The following is a 16,610-nucleotide window of genomic DNA, read 5'->3' as shown; positions in this document are numbered from 1 at the left end:
GCGGCCCCCTCCCCCCCGAGGCCCAGCCCCGGCGCCGGGCAGGGGCCGGGGCGCTGGACTCTCGCGGGCGCGACTCTAGCCTCTTCGGGGGCCCCTCCGCCCCCTGCCTACGCGCCAGCCAGTCGGGATTGGTGGAGCGCCGCCTCCGACCGACCCCGCCGTTATGTAACATTCGCTGGTGCCTTCGCCCCCGCCCACTCGTCTTCGGTTGTGTAACCCGGGCGCCCCAGCGCGGGCCCCGCCCCCGGACCAATGGGGGGCCGCAGGCCCGGCGGCGGCGGCCAATCGCAGGGCCGGGGGCGGGGCAGCGTCACGTGGCGCGCGGGGGGCGCGGCGCCGGCGGCCGCCCGGCACGCGGTGGGCCTCGAGACTGAACGCGGCCGGCCCGGCGGGCAGGCGGCTGCGCGGGGCCCGCGGGCGGCGGCGGCGGCTGGTGAGTGCTCTGCCCGGGCGCGGAGGCCTCGGAGGTCGCCGGCCGCGCAGTCTAGGTCGCCCCCAGCCTACCCTCCGCCCTGCGGCCGGCGGCCCGGCGGCGCGGGCTGGGAACCTGGGGTCCCTGGAACTTTATGCTTCAAGTTGCCCGCGTCCCCGGGTCCATCTGGGCGCACGCCGACTCTGCAGAGCTGCCAGTGGGCGAGTCGGGGAGGCGGCGTGTGGCCTTGTGAGCTCCGGACTGAGGGTCCTCCCCTGGGCCGCCGGCATCAGGTTGTCTCGTTCTCTTGACACTTGTCACCTTTGTCTCCCCCTCCTCTCAAGGCTGGCGCGCCCGTGAGTGGAGACATCCAAGACTGTATGGAAATTACTGGAGAGAAAAGTGCCTCCAGAGGAGCAGAGCTCACGTTTGGCCGGTTTGTGATGACTGATGATTCTCTCTAACGCGATGGCATGGACCACAAGGAGAAATAAATTCCCGTCGCTGATTGCAAAGTAAAAAAGAAGCAGGCGACAGCCCGAGGGCTGCCGGGCGAAAGATGGACCCTTGTGAAGATCTAGAAGTGCCCAGCAGTAAATTTCATGACTCCAGGGGCCATGAACCTAGTGAACTTGAAGGAGCCCAGGCCAGCGGTCCCGAGGCCCTGGGGAAAGAATGCGAGGAGATGAGGAGCCAGAAATGCCGCCTGCAGAGCAAGTCCGGGGGGAGCAGGCGCAGGTGACGCTTCTGCTTTCTTTTCCACAACCTGGTTGGTTGGTTCTTTTCTGGAATAGCAAAAGAGAAAGGAGGGCTTCAGTCTTTTTATTCTTTTCCTTGTAAGCTTAGGAAAAAGTTTAGGGGGAGACCCTGACAACCTAGAATGAAATACCCTGGAGAAACTGAAGAAAATTACCCGAGAGTACCAAACGTAGGTGAAAAGTAGTTAGGACATTTAGCTGAGTCGGGGCTGAGGTGCATGAAAGAGAGTGGAAAGTGTTTGACGTTTAACAATTTCTTTGCCTGGGATTCCCCACCTGTAAAAAAGGGGCAGTTAACCTGGGAACTAAATGAGTTAATCCATGTTAAACCCTTAGAAAGTTGCCCTGGCGCGTAATTTGCAGTTCAATAAAAGCTGATTGTTGTTATAATTGAAAGTGTGAATTTATGTATTTTTTTGTCTTACAGGGAACAGCAAGATCGAAACAGAGTTTCTGAAGAACTTAGAATGGTTGTCCAAGAAATGAAGAAATACCTGCCGTCGGAGAGACACAGTAAGCGGAGCACCCTAGATGCCCTCAACTATGCCCTTCGCTGTGTACACAGTGTGCAAGGTAAACGGGCGGAGGGAAAATACAGTCCTGCAAGTACAGCGTTGCTCATGAACGTCAGCCAGGCCACGGCAGTTGTCAGTGTGATTTTAGTCACAGAGGTGTTTTGAGGTTTTTTGGTGCTTTAAGTAAGATGAGCAGATCTTTACTGATTCCATTAGCGTCTTGGCTTTTCAAATTAGGAACACCAGGAGAACCTTGTTTGTGTGATGGTTTAGTAACTGTGCTCTATTTGGCTGATCTGTTGTAAGAGAGTAGAGTTTAGCATAAGCACATTTTGAAGACTCAGTTTTTAAAGGGGCACTGTCTTCTATGGATATTAGAGAAAAAACATACATTTGACTGAATACAGTTTACCTTTCCCTCTTCATACACATTCTTTTAAAGTGCAGTCGTGACAGGAATTTAGCAAATAAAAAACGAACAGCTGTAAACACTTTTTCGTTTTTAGCTGACGTTTCTTCTCAAGGGGTTTCATAAAGTGCACATCCTCTAGCACAATCCTCTGTGGCTTCATATGTGATACTTTTTTCCTGAATACTGGAGGAGTGTTTCTGCCATGAAAATTTCCTGTGTGTATTTGGAATTCTAGGTTTCGGTACCGTAAATGTGTCTTGTTCCTTGTGATGTAGAAATGCAGAATGCCTAAAATTCAAAATCTTAAGTTTGCACAACTGTCAGTATTTTAGGTGAAAGAAGAAAATGATCTCGTTTTGAGGAAAACACACTGAGGTGTCCTCATCTTAAAAAATAAGCCCACTTTAAAAGTGATAAAAATGCTTTCCTGAAGAGATTGTTGTCACTGGACTACCTGTTTGTTTTCCTGTGTTTCTTAGCAAACAGTGAGTTTTTCCAGATTCTCAGTCAGAACGGAGCACCTCAAGCAGATGTGACCATGTACAGTCTTGAAGAGCTGGCCACTATTGCTTCAGGACACACTTCCAAAAACACAGTAAGAATCTGTGAATTTTGCCGTATCAACCTGGGTGATTTTTCCTAATGACCGTATCTAGATGTAGATTTTTAAATATAGAACACAGTTTTAGTAACCACAGTTTGACGTAAACAGTAGGAGAAAACTACCAAAGAGGTGTGGTGTAGTTCCTCCTGCGCTCGCCAGAGACAACCTCTAGGAGGGGAAGCAGCGTTTAAATAGTAGTTGGCTTTGCTCCGCTTATGAGGGCCCTCTTCTCCTGAGCATCCCTGAGTTCTCTCAAATTAAGAGAGAAAAATAACACTGCAGAGTAATTTCCTGCATCTTACTCTAATCTCCAAAATGTTCATTTCTATTTATATCATTCTTAGTTCCAATACCTACTACTTCAAGTTGTAACAACTGGATTTTATAGAACGGGTGAGTTGAGATGCTGTCATTTTTTGTAAAATTATGGAAGAGACGCTTAGTTTACCTTTTTTGAATCTCTTCATGTTGAAAAACTAATTAAGCGTCATGTTTTGTTGACAGGATGGAAATTACTTAATTTTACGTTTAGATCTTAACGTCATTGTAACTTCAGATTTTATAACATTGGAACATGAGCCATCCCTAGTGTCACAGTAGGGCTTATGGTACTAAGTGGTGTGTTCGTAGTCCTGTAGTAGGTGCTATGGAGATTGAAGAAAAGACCTTTGGAAAACATTTCCCCTTTAAGATCCTCAAAATAAAGCTAGAGAGGAAAACATACACCAGTGTCAGATCCAAACAGTGGCTGATTATAAATAAGTTATGTCTCTGTCTAATGGAAAAAATTAGAGAAATGATTCTTGTGTAATGAGGTTTGTCAAAGACACCGTCTTGAAGGAGGTGAATCTTGACCTTGGTCTTGAGCTGTAGTATGTGCATAGAGAAGGAAAGACAGTGCCTCCACGTGTAAGGCACAGTTTGCAGAGGAGAAGGGATCAGAAGAGTATATACTGTGCGTATGTCAGTGTATGATGAGCTGGAGTATCTGTTTGGCATGGAAATCATACCTTCAGAAGGTAAAATGCAGGTTTTACGGTGACGGTTAAGAAGTGTGTTGGGGAGTTTTGTTGCCTTTGCAGGACGTGTGCATGTGTTTCAAGCTATTGATCGCGGTAGGAGTCTAGAAGAAATTTAACTTTCAGGAAATATTGCTAGTAAGTATCTCAATGTTTGCATTTATTTTAAATGTTTTTCATAGGATACCTTTGTGGCAGTTTTTTCATTTCTGTCCGGAAGGGTAGTGCACATTTCTGAACAGGCTGCTTCGATCCTGAATTGTAAGAAAGCTTTCTTGGAGTCCTCTCATTTTGTTGAACTGCTCGCCCCTCGAGATGTGAGGGTCTTCTACGCACACACCGCCCACGCTCAGCTTCCCTTCTGGAACAACTGGACCCAAAGAGGTAACGGGACCAATATTCACATGTTTATCTTGCCTGGTAAAGATCAGTTTCATTCTTCCAGAAATAGTACAGAAATTAATGCATTATTTAGAACATGCAAACTGTATATTTTTTCTTATTTCTTTCTTTAAAAAAGGTGTATCGTGTGATGCAAATAGCATTTTAAATGCTTCTAATAACATAAAGATCCAATAAATTTGCTTTCATTTAGTCAAGTTAATTTCACAGATTATATATCATAAATATGGTTTGATTACCAGCATACTGTGTAAAGGTTAATTGCTAAAAGGCTCTGTTTCCTTTAAGTTAATAAAATTAAATGTTTTGCCTCTTATATTGACTTCATTCTTTCTTTGCTTTGCTTTGGAGATAAACTTATGATGGTTAGCTCCCTTTCCAGCTTTTCTTGTCCCTAAAAGTTCATGAATCTCATTACCTTGTTTTTCTTCTGAAACGCTTGTCTTCCTGAACTGGGGGTGCCTGCTCACGGTTTTCTTTGTGACATTCAGTCTTGTGTGATCTTTAAATAATTCATTATTGCTTCTCTAAGTCACCCTTTAATGCTTATTTCACGTTCTTTATAAAGTGTCTCCTAGAGAGCTTAGTATAGATCATCCTCCTTTTTGATTCTAAGCCCTTTTCTCTGATTTTTTAAATTTTAATTTTTTATTGTGGTAAAAATCACGTTAACAAAGTTTACCATCTTAGCCTTTTTTGTTGTTTTTTTTTTTGGTGAGGAAGATTTGCTCTGAGCTAACTTTTGTGCCAATCCTCTATATTTTGTATGTGGGATGCCTCCCCAGCATGGCTGATGAGTGGAGTAGGTCCATGCCCAGGATCTGAACCCACGAACCTGGGCCACTGAAGCAGAGCACGCAGAACCTTAATCACTTGGCCACAGGGTCGGCCCCAGTCGTAGCCATTTTTAAGGGTACAGTTCAGTGGTTGGTGTTAAGTACATTCGCATTGTTGTGAAGGAGCTCTCCAGACCTTTTTCATCTCTCAGATCTAAAGGTCTGTACTCATTCCAGTTTTTCAGTCCAGCGCTTGGTCCAGGGAAGAACAGTCGTACATGCTTCCTTTCTTCAGTGTTGGACCTTTGCTCCATTTTCTGTGCACATTTCACATAAGCTTTAGAAAACTTGCCTACCATCCTTGCTTTCTTCTAGCTCCTTCTCCTCTGTTCCCATCGTTCAGAAACATTGATTTCATTTCTCTTCCTCTTTCGTAAACGTATTTTCAACCTTTAATTGTCCATATTTGTTTCTCTGCTTTTATTAATCATTTATTCATTTCATAAACATTTATTCAGCAATCACCATGGGCCAAGAACTATTCTAGAGGCTGAGATACAGCTAGGACCAGAGCTGACATGGTAGTGTTTGCCAGCTCTGTCACATTTCCCCAGGTATTTTTCCTTCAGCATTGCCTGTATAGTCTCTGTCTTATCTTTTCAACCCTTTTATCTTTGCTAATTACTTATTGCTATGATTTTTCCATTCCATGTAAAAAAACATAATACGCCCTGAAACTGCTGTCTTTCGGACCTAAAAGTTTGCTTATTCCATGAAGATATGACGTCCATCTAATTTACTCCTCACATTGTGCTTTTCCCTTATGAATCTCCAGCATTGAGGCTCTTCCTGAGTGCCGTTGTTTAGCTCACACCGTTTCTGGGCTGTGCGCATGTTACCTCCCTCCGTCCCTTCCTTCGATCTCATAGAAGGTTAAGAGGACGTAGGAAGCTATCAACTCAGCAGTTGTCAGTTTTTGGCCCTATGCTAGAGCCTGTTTCAACTTACACTTGTTGTGTAGACCTCTCAGAAAGATCTGACCACTATTTCTTTAGAACACGCTTTCCAAAAGCAAGAATTCGCACATGACAGCCTAGATGTGGGAATGATAATGGGCTCACATGTACTATTTGAGATCACACAGTCTGGCTCCATAGGTTACGAGGCTCATAGTGAATGCAGTTGAATTCAGGTGCCTGGTGTAATGCACAAATCACGTAAGCGGGTTTACCTCACAGTAGAGTTGCAGGGTTTTTTATGTGCAAAGCATTTCAAGCTGGAATCTGAAGGTCTGAGTTTTAAATTGAGTTCTGTCCCTTCATGAACCATGGAGGCCGCTTAGCTTCTTCTTGTGAAATAAGAGTAATAGTTTTGACCAGCCTGCTATCAAGCAAGCTGATGGCTGGGAAAGCACTTCAGATATTGGGAGTATTCCACAGCGGGAAGGACTGTCTTAATTACTGTCATCTGTTACTGTTCGCCAGGGACTCCTTAATGTTTTAGTGGATTAACTGATTTAATTTTCACAAAAACCTTGTAAGGTGTAGATACTGTCATTATTTCCGGTTGACAGATAAGGTAACTGGTGGTTCGGGTCTGCTGAGAAGCAGATGCCAAGATGGGCTTAGCTGCCAGGAGACTTTCTGGGGGAGGGTGTGGAAGAGGGTGAGCGGAGCCCTCAGCCCACAGTGGGCGTCTCACACCTGTGGGAGGAGCGAGGAGGAGAGAGGACTAGTGAGGAGGAGTCTTGGCCTGTGGTACAGCTTTGCCAGGCAGCCAAAGGGAAGTCCAAGCCACAGTCAGGCATCGAGGAGTCCTGCGTCTCCACAGAACCTGCTGCCTCGGCCCGCTCTGTGCACAGCCACGGGCTGGGAGCCTGCCGTCAGTTATGCCCCTTCTCAGCCCCACGGCCACTGAGGCACAGAGCTGAGTGGCTCCGCAGGTCACATGGCCGAGAAGTGGCGAGCCGGCTTTCCTTGGCGGTGTGAACGCAGAGCGCCTGCTCCTCCCGATGCACGACTGCCCGTGACTTCACTCAAGAGCAGAACCGTCCTCAGACGAAGGCGCGTGTGAAAGGGGCCCGAGGTGCGTTCCTGTCCACGAAGGTCGTCCCCACGGCTCAGGCTGTGTCTGAAACAGCCTTGCCTTGGCCTCGTTCCCCCGTGAGTGTAGCCTTTCCTGAAGCGGTTTCTGTGGGAACACTGTAGCCGCCTTACAGTGGTTAATTCCTGAAGCTTTGTCGAGTTGTTCTTTCCTTTATTTCTCTCAGAGATGTAAGAATCGTCTTCTTTCCGAATTCTGAGACTGTGGCTTTCATAGTTTTATGAATTATAATGGTTTGACCATTGGTCTCTTGACTTTTAAATTGGAGTATTTTTTTTAAATCATGTACGCTTTCCTGGATCATTCCAAGCCCGTTGTCTGATTCTCCCTATGGTCCTTCCTTAGAAGTCCAAAGACCTGGCCCATACTCAGTATTTTGGTTCTTCAGAATTCTCGTCGCTTGTGCTCCTTCAATGTATACTTTTTCAACATCTCCTTGGTTTTAAACGTTTCCTTGGTTTCTGTAACCGAGGAGTTCTCGCTCCAGTGAACAAAGGCCCAGAAGATATGCAGGGAGCTCTGCTCAGAGGAGCTGCTGATGGTCGGCAGACGCCGGGGCCGGGGTCAGCCCCTCGTTTGCCCTAAGATGTAAACACTTCTGAATGACCACCTCTCGAGTCAATAAAATTCATGAAAAAATCAATGAAATCGAGGCAAACTGTTTGTGCGAGAGTTGTGAGAAAGCGTTGTTGATGACCCTTCAGCTGGGACGGCCTCCCGGAGGCTCGTGTGCCAGTAAATGAAGTCATTTAACCTGGGAACACAACTGTGGGGAATTTAACCAGCAAAAGAGAAAAAAATGAAAGACCTTTACATATCATATACCTAAAAGCTGTTAAGTAGTCCAAATTCCCCGTTTTTGAGACGTGTCCAGACTGTTACAGTGGAGTGGAATATTACCACCAAATAGCTGCTGAGGGATGATTATTTAATTATAAATAATACTTTATAGGATTCTTGTCAGAGGGTCATTACACTGATGTGACGTAGCGAGTACACGCGGTTACAGAAATACAGCAGGGGCGGCAGGAAGCATAAGGGAAGGACCGGGTCAGACGCGCCGGCCCTGTCTTAGCTGAGGTCACTGTGGGGGTGAGAGCCCGAGAGGACGCCCATGTGCCCGGGTCTCCCAGTGAGCGGGGAGTCTTACTTTCATTGAGAGTATCTGTCTCTTTTAAGAAGTACTTTATTTTGTGCTTGGTGCTGGTGAGACACGTTTCACTGGGAGGAGCCGCTCCACGTGTTGCTCTAAGGGGCGATTGACAGTCTGTCTCTGTTTCCAGCAGCCGCGCAGTACGACTATGCTCCTGCGAAGTCCTTTTTCTGCCGCATCCGGTGAGTCCGGGGCTCGTGGAGGCCAGAAGGGTGGGTTATGCCCTGATCTCGTTTAGCACGTACTTGGTTCTTTTGTATTCAGCTAGGTCTGTTGTGGCTACAGAGACAAGACTTGGTTCTTGCCACCAGAAGTGTGTGTGTTGTGTTGATTAAGGAGAAGAAACATATACTCCTGAGAAAAGTAGATAAATAATAACGCAATAGGGAAAAAGATGAGGAAGATCATTCTTACCCAGAGGCATGGAGGAATCGCTGATGTTAGGACACTTTCAAATGACCGTTCTGTGGGCTCTTTTGTTTTTATCTTTCGGTCACAATTAAAATTAATTTTTCAAATTTTGAATAACTTTAAAGAAAGCCAGATAGGTATATTTATGAGAAGGATTTAAAGGGTCCAAAGACGGTGAACTAGAAGAAAATAGACCAAAATTTTAATAATAGTTGATTCCTAGTAGTATTTATTAGTGACTTTTTTTCTTTTTTTAAATTCACTATGATATGTTAATGTTACTTTCACAATAACAAGGAAAAATATTTTTTAATGGTGGTGTGATTGCCAGCATTAGCATTGAAGTTACTACGTGCTGTAGGTATTCAGAGAAGAGGAAAGTCCTTGTCGTGGATTAGCCAGATGCTCCATGGAACTGGGGCCTGGAGCTGAGGGTGCTGGAATGCCTGGACGGGAGACCTGAGGAGAGGTGGGCGGGGGGCCTGCTGGTTCACTGTCACTCCGGGCAGTTTGCTGCATAGTAAGTGCTCTCTGTATTTGCAATGTTAATGAATATTTCCAGGTGCCTTTTCTGAGCCAGACACCCTTAAGGTGCTAGGATCAAAACAGAGTTCTTGCCCTGGTGGACCTCACATTCTGGAGGGAGGAGTGACAATAGTGAACAGGTATCTAAATGTGTATGTGTCGGCTCGCAGGACGTTCTGTGTAGAACAGTAAAGCCAAGTAAGGGATTCTGGGCACTGGAGAGATTCCTGTTGTATTCAGGGTGGTCAAGGAACTCTTCTCTAAGAAGGAGCTTGACTGGGGCCAGAGCCCTGAAGGAGGTGAGGGAACAAGCCATACAAGTATCTGAAGAAAGGGTGCTCCAGGCAGGTGCAAAGCCCCTGAGGCAGAGCATGCCTGGCCTGGGGGAGGAGTAACAAGGAAGCTAGTGTGGCTAGAGTGGAGGGAGAGGGAAGGGTGGAAGAAGGAAGCAGGGGCCAAACTATAGGGAGCTTTGACTTTTAATCATTTATTTATTTTTAAAACTTTACTTTGAGAATTTTCAAAATAATATGAAAGTAGAGAAAATAGTACAGTGAACTGATATGTACTTATCATTCAGCTTTTTTAATAGCCTTAACTCATGGCCAGTCTTGTGTCATGTGTGCCACCTACTCCTCAACTGCCCCTCCCCGTTATTTTGAAGCAAATCTCGGATTTTGTGTCATTTCCACATCATCAGTAAATCCGAATGTAATTCTAAAAGAACAGGTTCTCGTTAAGCTTCATGATGCCCAAATTCTCCCATTCTGGGCCGTCAGCAGCCCCTGAGGCCAGCTCCTGTCCCCTGTGAGAGTGCCCTGTGGTCCAGGAAAGCTTCCTTTGTTTCAGACTTGACGGCCCAGGCTCAGCCCAGACATTTCCTACTGCAGACCCGGAGTCAGTGATTTCTTCACGGATCCCTCATTCCTGGTGGTGGGAAACGGCGTTACCGTATGGGGACCAAATCCGGATGGTCAGGGTGGTGGTTGCTGCAAGGTTATCATTGCCTCTAGAAGTTTTCAGTGGATAGAGATAGGATGTTTCATTTTTTAGAAGGGAAACTTAATTTGCCTTATAAAATGATCAGTTTAGGTGCTGTACTGAAGACCTGGGGCGGGACAAGAGGAAGAGGGTCGCGGTTAGCAGGCCATCATGTGATGCAGCCGAGAGATGGCAGGTCCTGGACCAGGGCAGCAGTGGTGGACATAGGAACGTTTTGGATATTCTGGATATTTTTGTAAGGGAGAGTTACCAGAACTTATTAATGGATTAATTTGGGGTGAGATAAAAAGAGTAGTCAGGGTGACATGAGGGTCCTTGGCTCAAGTTGCCATTTATTGGGGTAGAGGAAATTATAGGAAAGGAGGCAGCTTGGGGGGGGGGAAGAATATGCTTAATTTAGACGAGTTCAGTTTGCGCTGTCTGTCTGTTAGGAATCGAAGTGGTGATGCTCTTCAGGCATTGGTCCATGCGTCAGGAGCTCGGGGAGTCGTCCAGGCTAGAGACAGATGCTTGGGTCATCAGCGGAACCTGAGGACTGGAGCAGCCTGGGAAAATCAGTGGCAGACGTGGGAGGGGAGCCGGAAGTGCAAGTACAGATGCTTGGAGGTCAGCATTAGGAGAAGGCTCTTGGGAATGGTTCTCTCTTCTCAGTGAAATAGGAAGCGACATTGCGGTTGAGAGTGGAGAAGTGCGAGGAGATCCCAGAGTCTGAGGAGAGAAGAAGAACCGAGACGGAGTGGGAGTGGGAGTGGCCTGAAGAACCTCTCCGCAGCTGGGCCCCACGTGGGATGGATAGTCAGGATTTAAAGGATGGCAGGAGAGGAGAGGCATGATTGGTTGGAATGCGGAAGCATGAATTCAGTCGTAGACATTTGACTTTAAAGGGATGGTGACGTATCCAAGTAGAAATGTCCTCTGGGCAGCTGGAGCAATGGAGCAGGATGAAAGTTGTGGTGGTCGTCTGTCAGAGCCGTCCCCGCCTAGGGAGCCTCTGTGAGAATGAGACCTGGTGCCCCTGCTCCATGTGCAGGATGGTGAGCAGGTTCTAGCCCTGCTTTCCTGCCTCCAGCCAGGTGTCCGAGGGAGGGCTCGCCACACCTGAGGCCCTGCACCCGGCAAGGCTGTGGCTGAGGTGGTGAGGCTCCATCAGGCCTCTGAGGGAGGGTACCGGAAGGGACAATGGAAGACTGGCTCTGGGGCCCAGTTACGGGGCCCTGTCTTGTGCCACACGATACATGGTGTAGACAGACACATGAGACAGGACAGGTAGCTGTGCCCTGCCTCTTCACAGCAGAGGCCGAGAAGTCAGACTGCGTATCAGGGCCTGGAGGGCAGGAGGAAAGTCGTGGAATGACTACTGCCGTGTTTACTCGCAGTCATCTAAGCCACTTCTCTGTAAAAGCTCTCGTTCAGAGAATGGCCAATGAGTATAATTGCCCTCAGTGCTGAAAAGTTAAACTAACTTCTTTTTAAAATAAATGTGCTTAAACATTTTAGATTTGGATATATTTCTCTTGGAAAGTACCAATAAGACCTTTTTCCTGGCCTGTTTCTCATTGGGTTGCTGGGACCACACTGATCGTTTTTGTTCTCTTCAGTGGAGGTGAAGACAGCGAGCAGGAGAAGCGTTACTCCCCATTCCAGATCCTGCCCTATTTGATTCATGTGCACAGCCCTGCCCAGCTGGAATCTGAGCCCTGCTGTCTCATGCTGGTCGAGAAGGTTCACTCTGGCTACGAAGGTGAGTCAGGAGTATGCTTTTAGGTCGGTAGCCTGTCGGCCCAGCAGATGAGAACACGCAGAAGTCTGTCGACTGTGGTTGGAGCCCCGGGAAAGAGGGCTTGAGTCGTCAGTTTGGCCCTGAGCTCTTTGTTCTGTTCTGATGTTTCCTGAGGTCTCAGTTTGCTGCCCTGACTTCTCATGCAGTGTTTCCTTCAAGGACAGCGCGGCCTATGGGTCTGAGCATAGACTGGGCCACAGATATGCGGTCCTTGGATCACTTCTCTGCTGGTGCCTGTCCTGTGGCCTTTGTTTCTGTCTTGTGTGAAATAAGAGCATTGAAATTACTGCACAGAAAAGTCACAAGAATGAATTTACGTTTTTAAAGTGTTCTGAAACCCCCTGAGTAAAAAGTATAGTTTATATCTTCTGTTGGCAGGACTGCATTTCTAAATTCATATATCAATACACAAGCAGCTTTCATTTATTATTTGAAATTATTGTCAGTTCTGCCGTGACATAACATACACTTTCCTAAAAATTATCATCCTATGCAAAAAAAAAAAAATCACACGATAAAAACATAGGGCTTATGGGAAAAATGAGTTTAGGGCCACGCCACTCAAAAACTTAACCACACATTAAAAGTAAGACAGGAATCTAATAAAAACAATAACACAGTTTTATATGTGTTAGATGACTCGGAAATAGGTAAACACTACAGTTACAGCCCCTACCATGGAAAAGCCCTGCAGTTTGCTTTAGATGTGGGTGTTGCAAGGGCTGCAGCAGGTAAATTATTAGGAGGGTGGAAGGAAGGTTGTCTGAAATGAGACAGGGTTCTAACACCACATTGGACCAGCGTGTCCGTGACACACACGGTGCACTGAGGTCGCTGTGGATGTCTGAGCTGTGTGCGTGTTTTTGTGTATTCCTAAGTGACTCCATTCAACCAGATGTTGTTTTCTGCATTCACCTCATTTTTCTTGCAGATGAAACCATGCATAAGCAAACGCAAAATGAGCGTTATGCTCAAATTGTTCCCTGATGTATCAAGTCCTGCGTTTTCAAAGCAAGCTGTAGGAGAACTGACAACACTGATTTTGTTACACAGACTTAAAATGTCGACATTGTACTGACGTTTCAAATCCCGTGTGCTGAGTTGTATACAACTGCTTAATGCGACTGCACTTTTCAGGCCTCAACGTGAAGTCACTCCAGCTTTGCCTGTTAGGTTATTGATGATGAGTGAGCTCTTCAGTGTACATAGGCTTTCTCTCGCTGTTTAAAGTGTACTTTTCGTAGGCTTCACTTTTTTGACCTAATTAAAATATGGTTAATAATGACAATTGGTATTTAACCGTGGCTTTGGCGACTCAAAGGCCGAGCCCCTCAGTGAGATTTCCACTGTTTCATGTAGAGATTTTGTTAAGTGGATGACTAATTAGATATTTGCCTTTCAATGAGTCTTTCTGTTCTTCATAGCTCCCCGAATCCCAGTGGATAAAAGGATTTTTACCACAACACACAGCCCAGGGTGTGTTTTTCTTGAAATAGACGAAAGGTAAGTACTTTTTTTAAGCTTAAAAGAAATTTGTTCCTGAAAATAAATAAAAACATGAAAAGGTCTGCATTGTGTTTATGTACTTCTACATTACGTAGCTGACCTTGTTCATTTGCCCTCTTGATTTTTGTCAGTTTGAAATTTGCGTTGTCTAAATTTTTAAGGTAACTGTCTTGCATGCCGTACGTCTAAGATTTGTAAGTTATCGTATTTGATTACACGATAGTCTGCTTTAAGGAAGTCAGGAATTATTGTTCCATTTTACACACGAGGACGGTGAACCTGGGGGCCAGTTTGCCAAGAACGTAAGTCATTCATGATTGTCCTCAAGACGAGAGCGAGACTGGCCGCCCAGCGCCTAATCCAGCGTCGTTTCGACTCAACAAGTGCTTCCCAAACCAGTTTATGGTGAAATTGTTAGTCTGAAGTGAGGGAGGAAAACCAGAAATCAGACAGGTTATTTTGGGTAAAGCTAAACTTACTTAATTTAGAGGATTGTTATTTATTTTGAGCTTATGTCCTTCCTGTGCTTTTTGGTGTTAAGATTATCTTTCTTATTTAAAGAATAGTGATAATGGATAGTAGTTGTTGCTTGTTGTTGTTTTTTAATATCTTTACTTGGAAAAATAAGACATTGTTAGCTGCTTATCAGTACCCTCCATTTTTCCCCATATTTATTTTTAAATTTTACTTACTCATAAAATCTGGGAACCAGTGCACCATACCACACAGCAGTATAAAGCAAAAATGTCACAAACCGGGCACCGTTGTGAGAGGTATTAATTTTGATTTAAAAAAAAAATCTTAACCTCTGAAAATGCATTTATTTAATAATAGTTACCCTGAAACTAAACAGTAATGGTGAGATACTTTGTATAATGTAATGTGTAGAAAATAAGAAAATTTAGTTGAAAGTATTCTGAATATAGCTTAAACTGATTTCATTAGGAAATATTGGTGAATTTGCGCGCATAGAAAATGTCTGTGGAGTCACTTCTTTCTGAGTCAGCCTGGGTGTCCTGTCATTGCCATTTCCCTGTGGACCTTGATCCTGCACATGTCCTTGTGTGCTGGCTGTTTGTCTTTTCGATATTATCTCTTGGGGTCATTGTTTTTGTATAGTTTTAATCATACTGTGTAAGTTTATAGCCTGCATTATTCATTTAACCTCATAAGCATTGTTCTGTGTTATGATGTCATCTTTGTGGGCTTTTTATTAATGGCAGCAAAATGGAGAGACCTCTGAGGAACTGGTTAAAAATATAGATTCCGAGCCTTACCCCAGAAATTCTGATTTTGCTGGCTTACAATGGGCCTGCGGATCTGTTTTGTAGCAGGTTCCGGAGAGGACTGTGACGCAACCTGTCCGACGACCATCTTTTCTTAGATTATGTAACTACTTCCCCACAGTATGGGCGCTTAGGTCATTGGTTGCTTTTGTAAATGCTGTAATGAACATTTTTTGCATGCTTTCTTTCTCATATTTAGAATTAAGTAAAAAAGTACTTTTAAAAAGTATGAAAATTACTTGATGTGTAAAACGTGCTGCCTGTGCTGTGTGTCTGTATCCCAGAGCCATGCCTTTGCTGGGTTATCTACCTCAGGATTTGATTGGAACATCTGTCTTAACGTATTTGCACCCAGAAGACCGCTCTCTCATGGTCGCCATACACCAGAAAGGTATGGACCTACTTCGCTATAGGAGGAAATTTTTTTAATCATTTTTTAATCATCTGTTCTAATTTTTTATTTTATTTCTTATTAGAGCTTCTCATAAGCTCTAATCATTAGAGCTTAACCTTTAACCAGGTAAGCAATGTATTGAAACTGCTCAAACAATTTTTTTTCTATTTTGGCATTCTAAAACACAAATAAATGCCTAAAAAAAGACATTTGTAATAAATATGTGTGTTAAATAAATTCTAATTTTGTTTTATTGTTTTATATAGTCTTGAAGTATGCAGGCCATCCTCCCTTTGAACATTCACCCATTAGATTTTGTACTCAAAATGGAGATTACGTCATATTGGATTCCAGCTGGTCCAGCTTTGTGAACCCATGGAGCCGGAAGGTCTCTTTCATCATTGGTCGGCATAAAGTTCGAACGTAAGTCAATCAGTTTTCATATTTTCTCAAAGATCTTTTTTACCAAACCACATTCCTTCACCCGTTGACTCTTTTGAATCAGCTGACACATGAACTAAGCAGAGCACAGAGTTTCTTCGGTGCTTTTGGAAGACAGTTTGGCAGCAGGTACCGAAAGCCTTGAAGGATTTCTACCTCTTTGACCTGATGATTCCCTTGTGGGGACATTCTAGGAAACACGCCTAAATACAGAAAAGCTTGATAAAGCAAAGACGGATTCTGCAACATTCTGTGATCATAGTGGCAGACTTAGAGTAGCTTAAATGTCCATCGTTAAGTAACTCTGGACTGTTTGCTTGACATGTTATTATATTGCTCAATAAAAATTTTGCAGAGATTGTGTAACATGGAAAATTGATATATTAGATGTAAAAAGCAGCATGTAAAATTATTTATACCATATGATTATAACTGTATTTAAAACACATGCACACACAAACACTATGAAATAGGAAAATGAAGATTAGAAGAAAATAGAATACAAATTTCGGTTATGTGTGGGATGGTGGGATTATGGATGAGGCTTTTTTTTTCCTTTTTTTGCCTTTTCTGTATCTTTAGTGAGTATGTAAGACATTTTATATCAGCCTTCTTCTGTCAGATTCCACTTACTTATGTCTATTTAACCAAATCTTTATTTGTAAAATTAGATTGTTTAATAGCTCTTTTCACGCCAGCATGGCTGACTCAGGCCTTTTTGATTGCTGTTGCCTGTCCATGTAGCAGAACCCTGTGAAACGAGCACCTGGCCACCACTCTTGTAGCTGAAAATGCTCCTAGTCCCTTGACTCTTCTCCACTGAAAATTGACCTGCAGGTTTCTCAACCAGGCCGTAGGTTTCCCTTTGACGTCTTTTTTTTTTTTAACCATGGAAATTATACTTAACTCTTCAGTATCACGCTGAGATGGAGAGAGTATGTCTTTTGTATTTTGTCTCCAGCTTTATGTGCATAAGCATAGAACTGAGGATAGTAGATCTACCTGCCAGGCTCATTTTATCACATCTTGATATCACGAGGAGTGGTGCATCGCTGTGGTGAGACGTGGTCTCAAGGCTGCCCTTGCCTCTTTGTGCCCCAGGACACTTGGC

At 44.6% G+C, this 16,610-nt stretch overlaps 1 protein-coding gene across 10 annotated transcripts in view; it reads left to right on the top strand.

The window, feature by feature from the left end:
- Positions 1–303: 303 nt before the first annotated feature.
- PER3 (period circadian regulator 3) overlaps positions 304–16,610 on the top strand; it is a 59,462-nt gene continuing 43,155 nt past the window's right edge. For 5 of the 10 annotated variants that reach the window (XM_070511202.1, XM_044769600.2, XM_070511206.1 and 2 more), the window contains exons 1-9: positions 757–1,150; positions 1,598–1,743; positions 2,577–2,692; positions 3,903–4,104; positions 8,285–8,336; positions 11,691–11,833; positions 13,297–13,375; positions 14,949–15,055; positions 15,325–15,481. In XM_070511202.1, coding sequence (XP_070367303.1) covers positions 972–1,150; positions 1,598–1,743; positions 2,577–2,692; positions 3,903–4,104; positions 8,285–8,336; positions 11,691–11,833; positions 13,297–13,375; positions 14,949–15,055; positions 15,325–15,481 — 1,181 coding nt within the window. In that variant the 5' untranslated portion in view covers positions 757–971. Of the gene's footprint in view, positions 434–756; positions 1,151–1,597; positions 1,744–2,576; positions 2,693–3,902; positions 4,105–8,284; positions 8,337–11,690; positions 11,834–13,296; positions 13,376–14,948; positions 15,056–15,324; positions 15,482–16,610 lie in introns of those variants that run through there. The other 5 variants (XM_070511203.1, XM_070511198.1, XM_070511204.1 and 2 more) reach the window with 4 other exon arrangements.

This window comes from Equus asinus, chromosome 5 (assembly GCF_041296235.1).
Source record: "Equus asinus isolate D_3611 breed Donkey chromosome 5, EquAss-T2T_v2, whole genome shotgun sequence".
NCBI classification, from domain to species: Eukaryota; Metazoa; Chordata; class Mammalia; order Perissodactyla; family Equidae; genus Equus; species Equus asinus.
The sequence above is the reverse complement of the archived record's forward strand: the minus strand, read 5'-3'. Positions and strand labels throughout refer to the sequence as shown.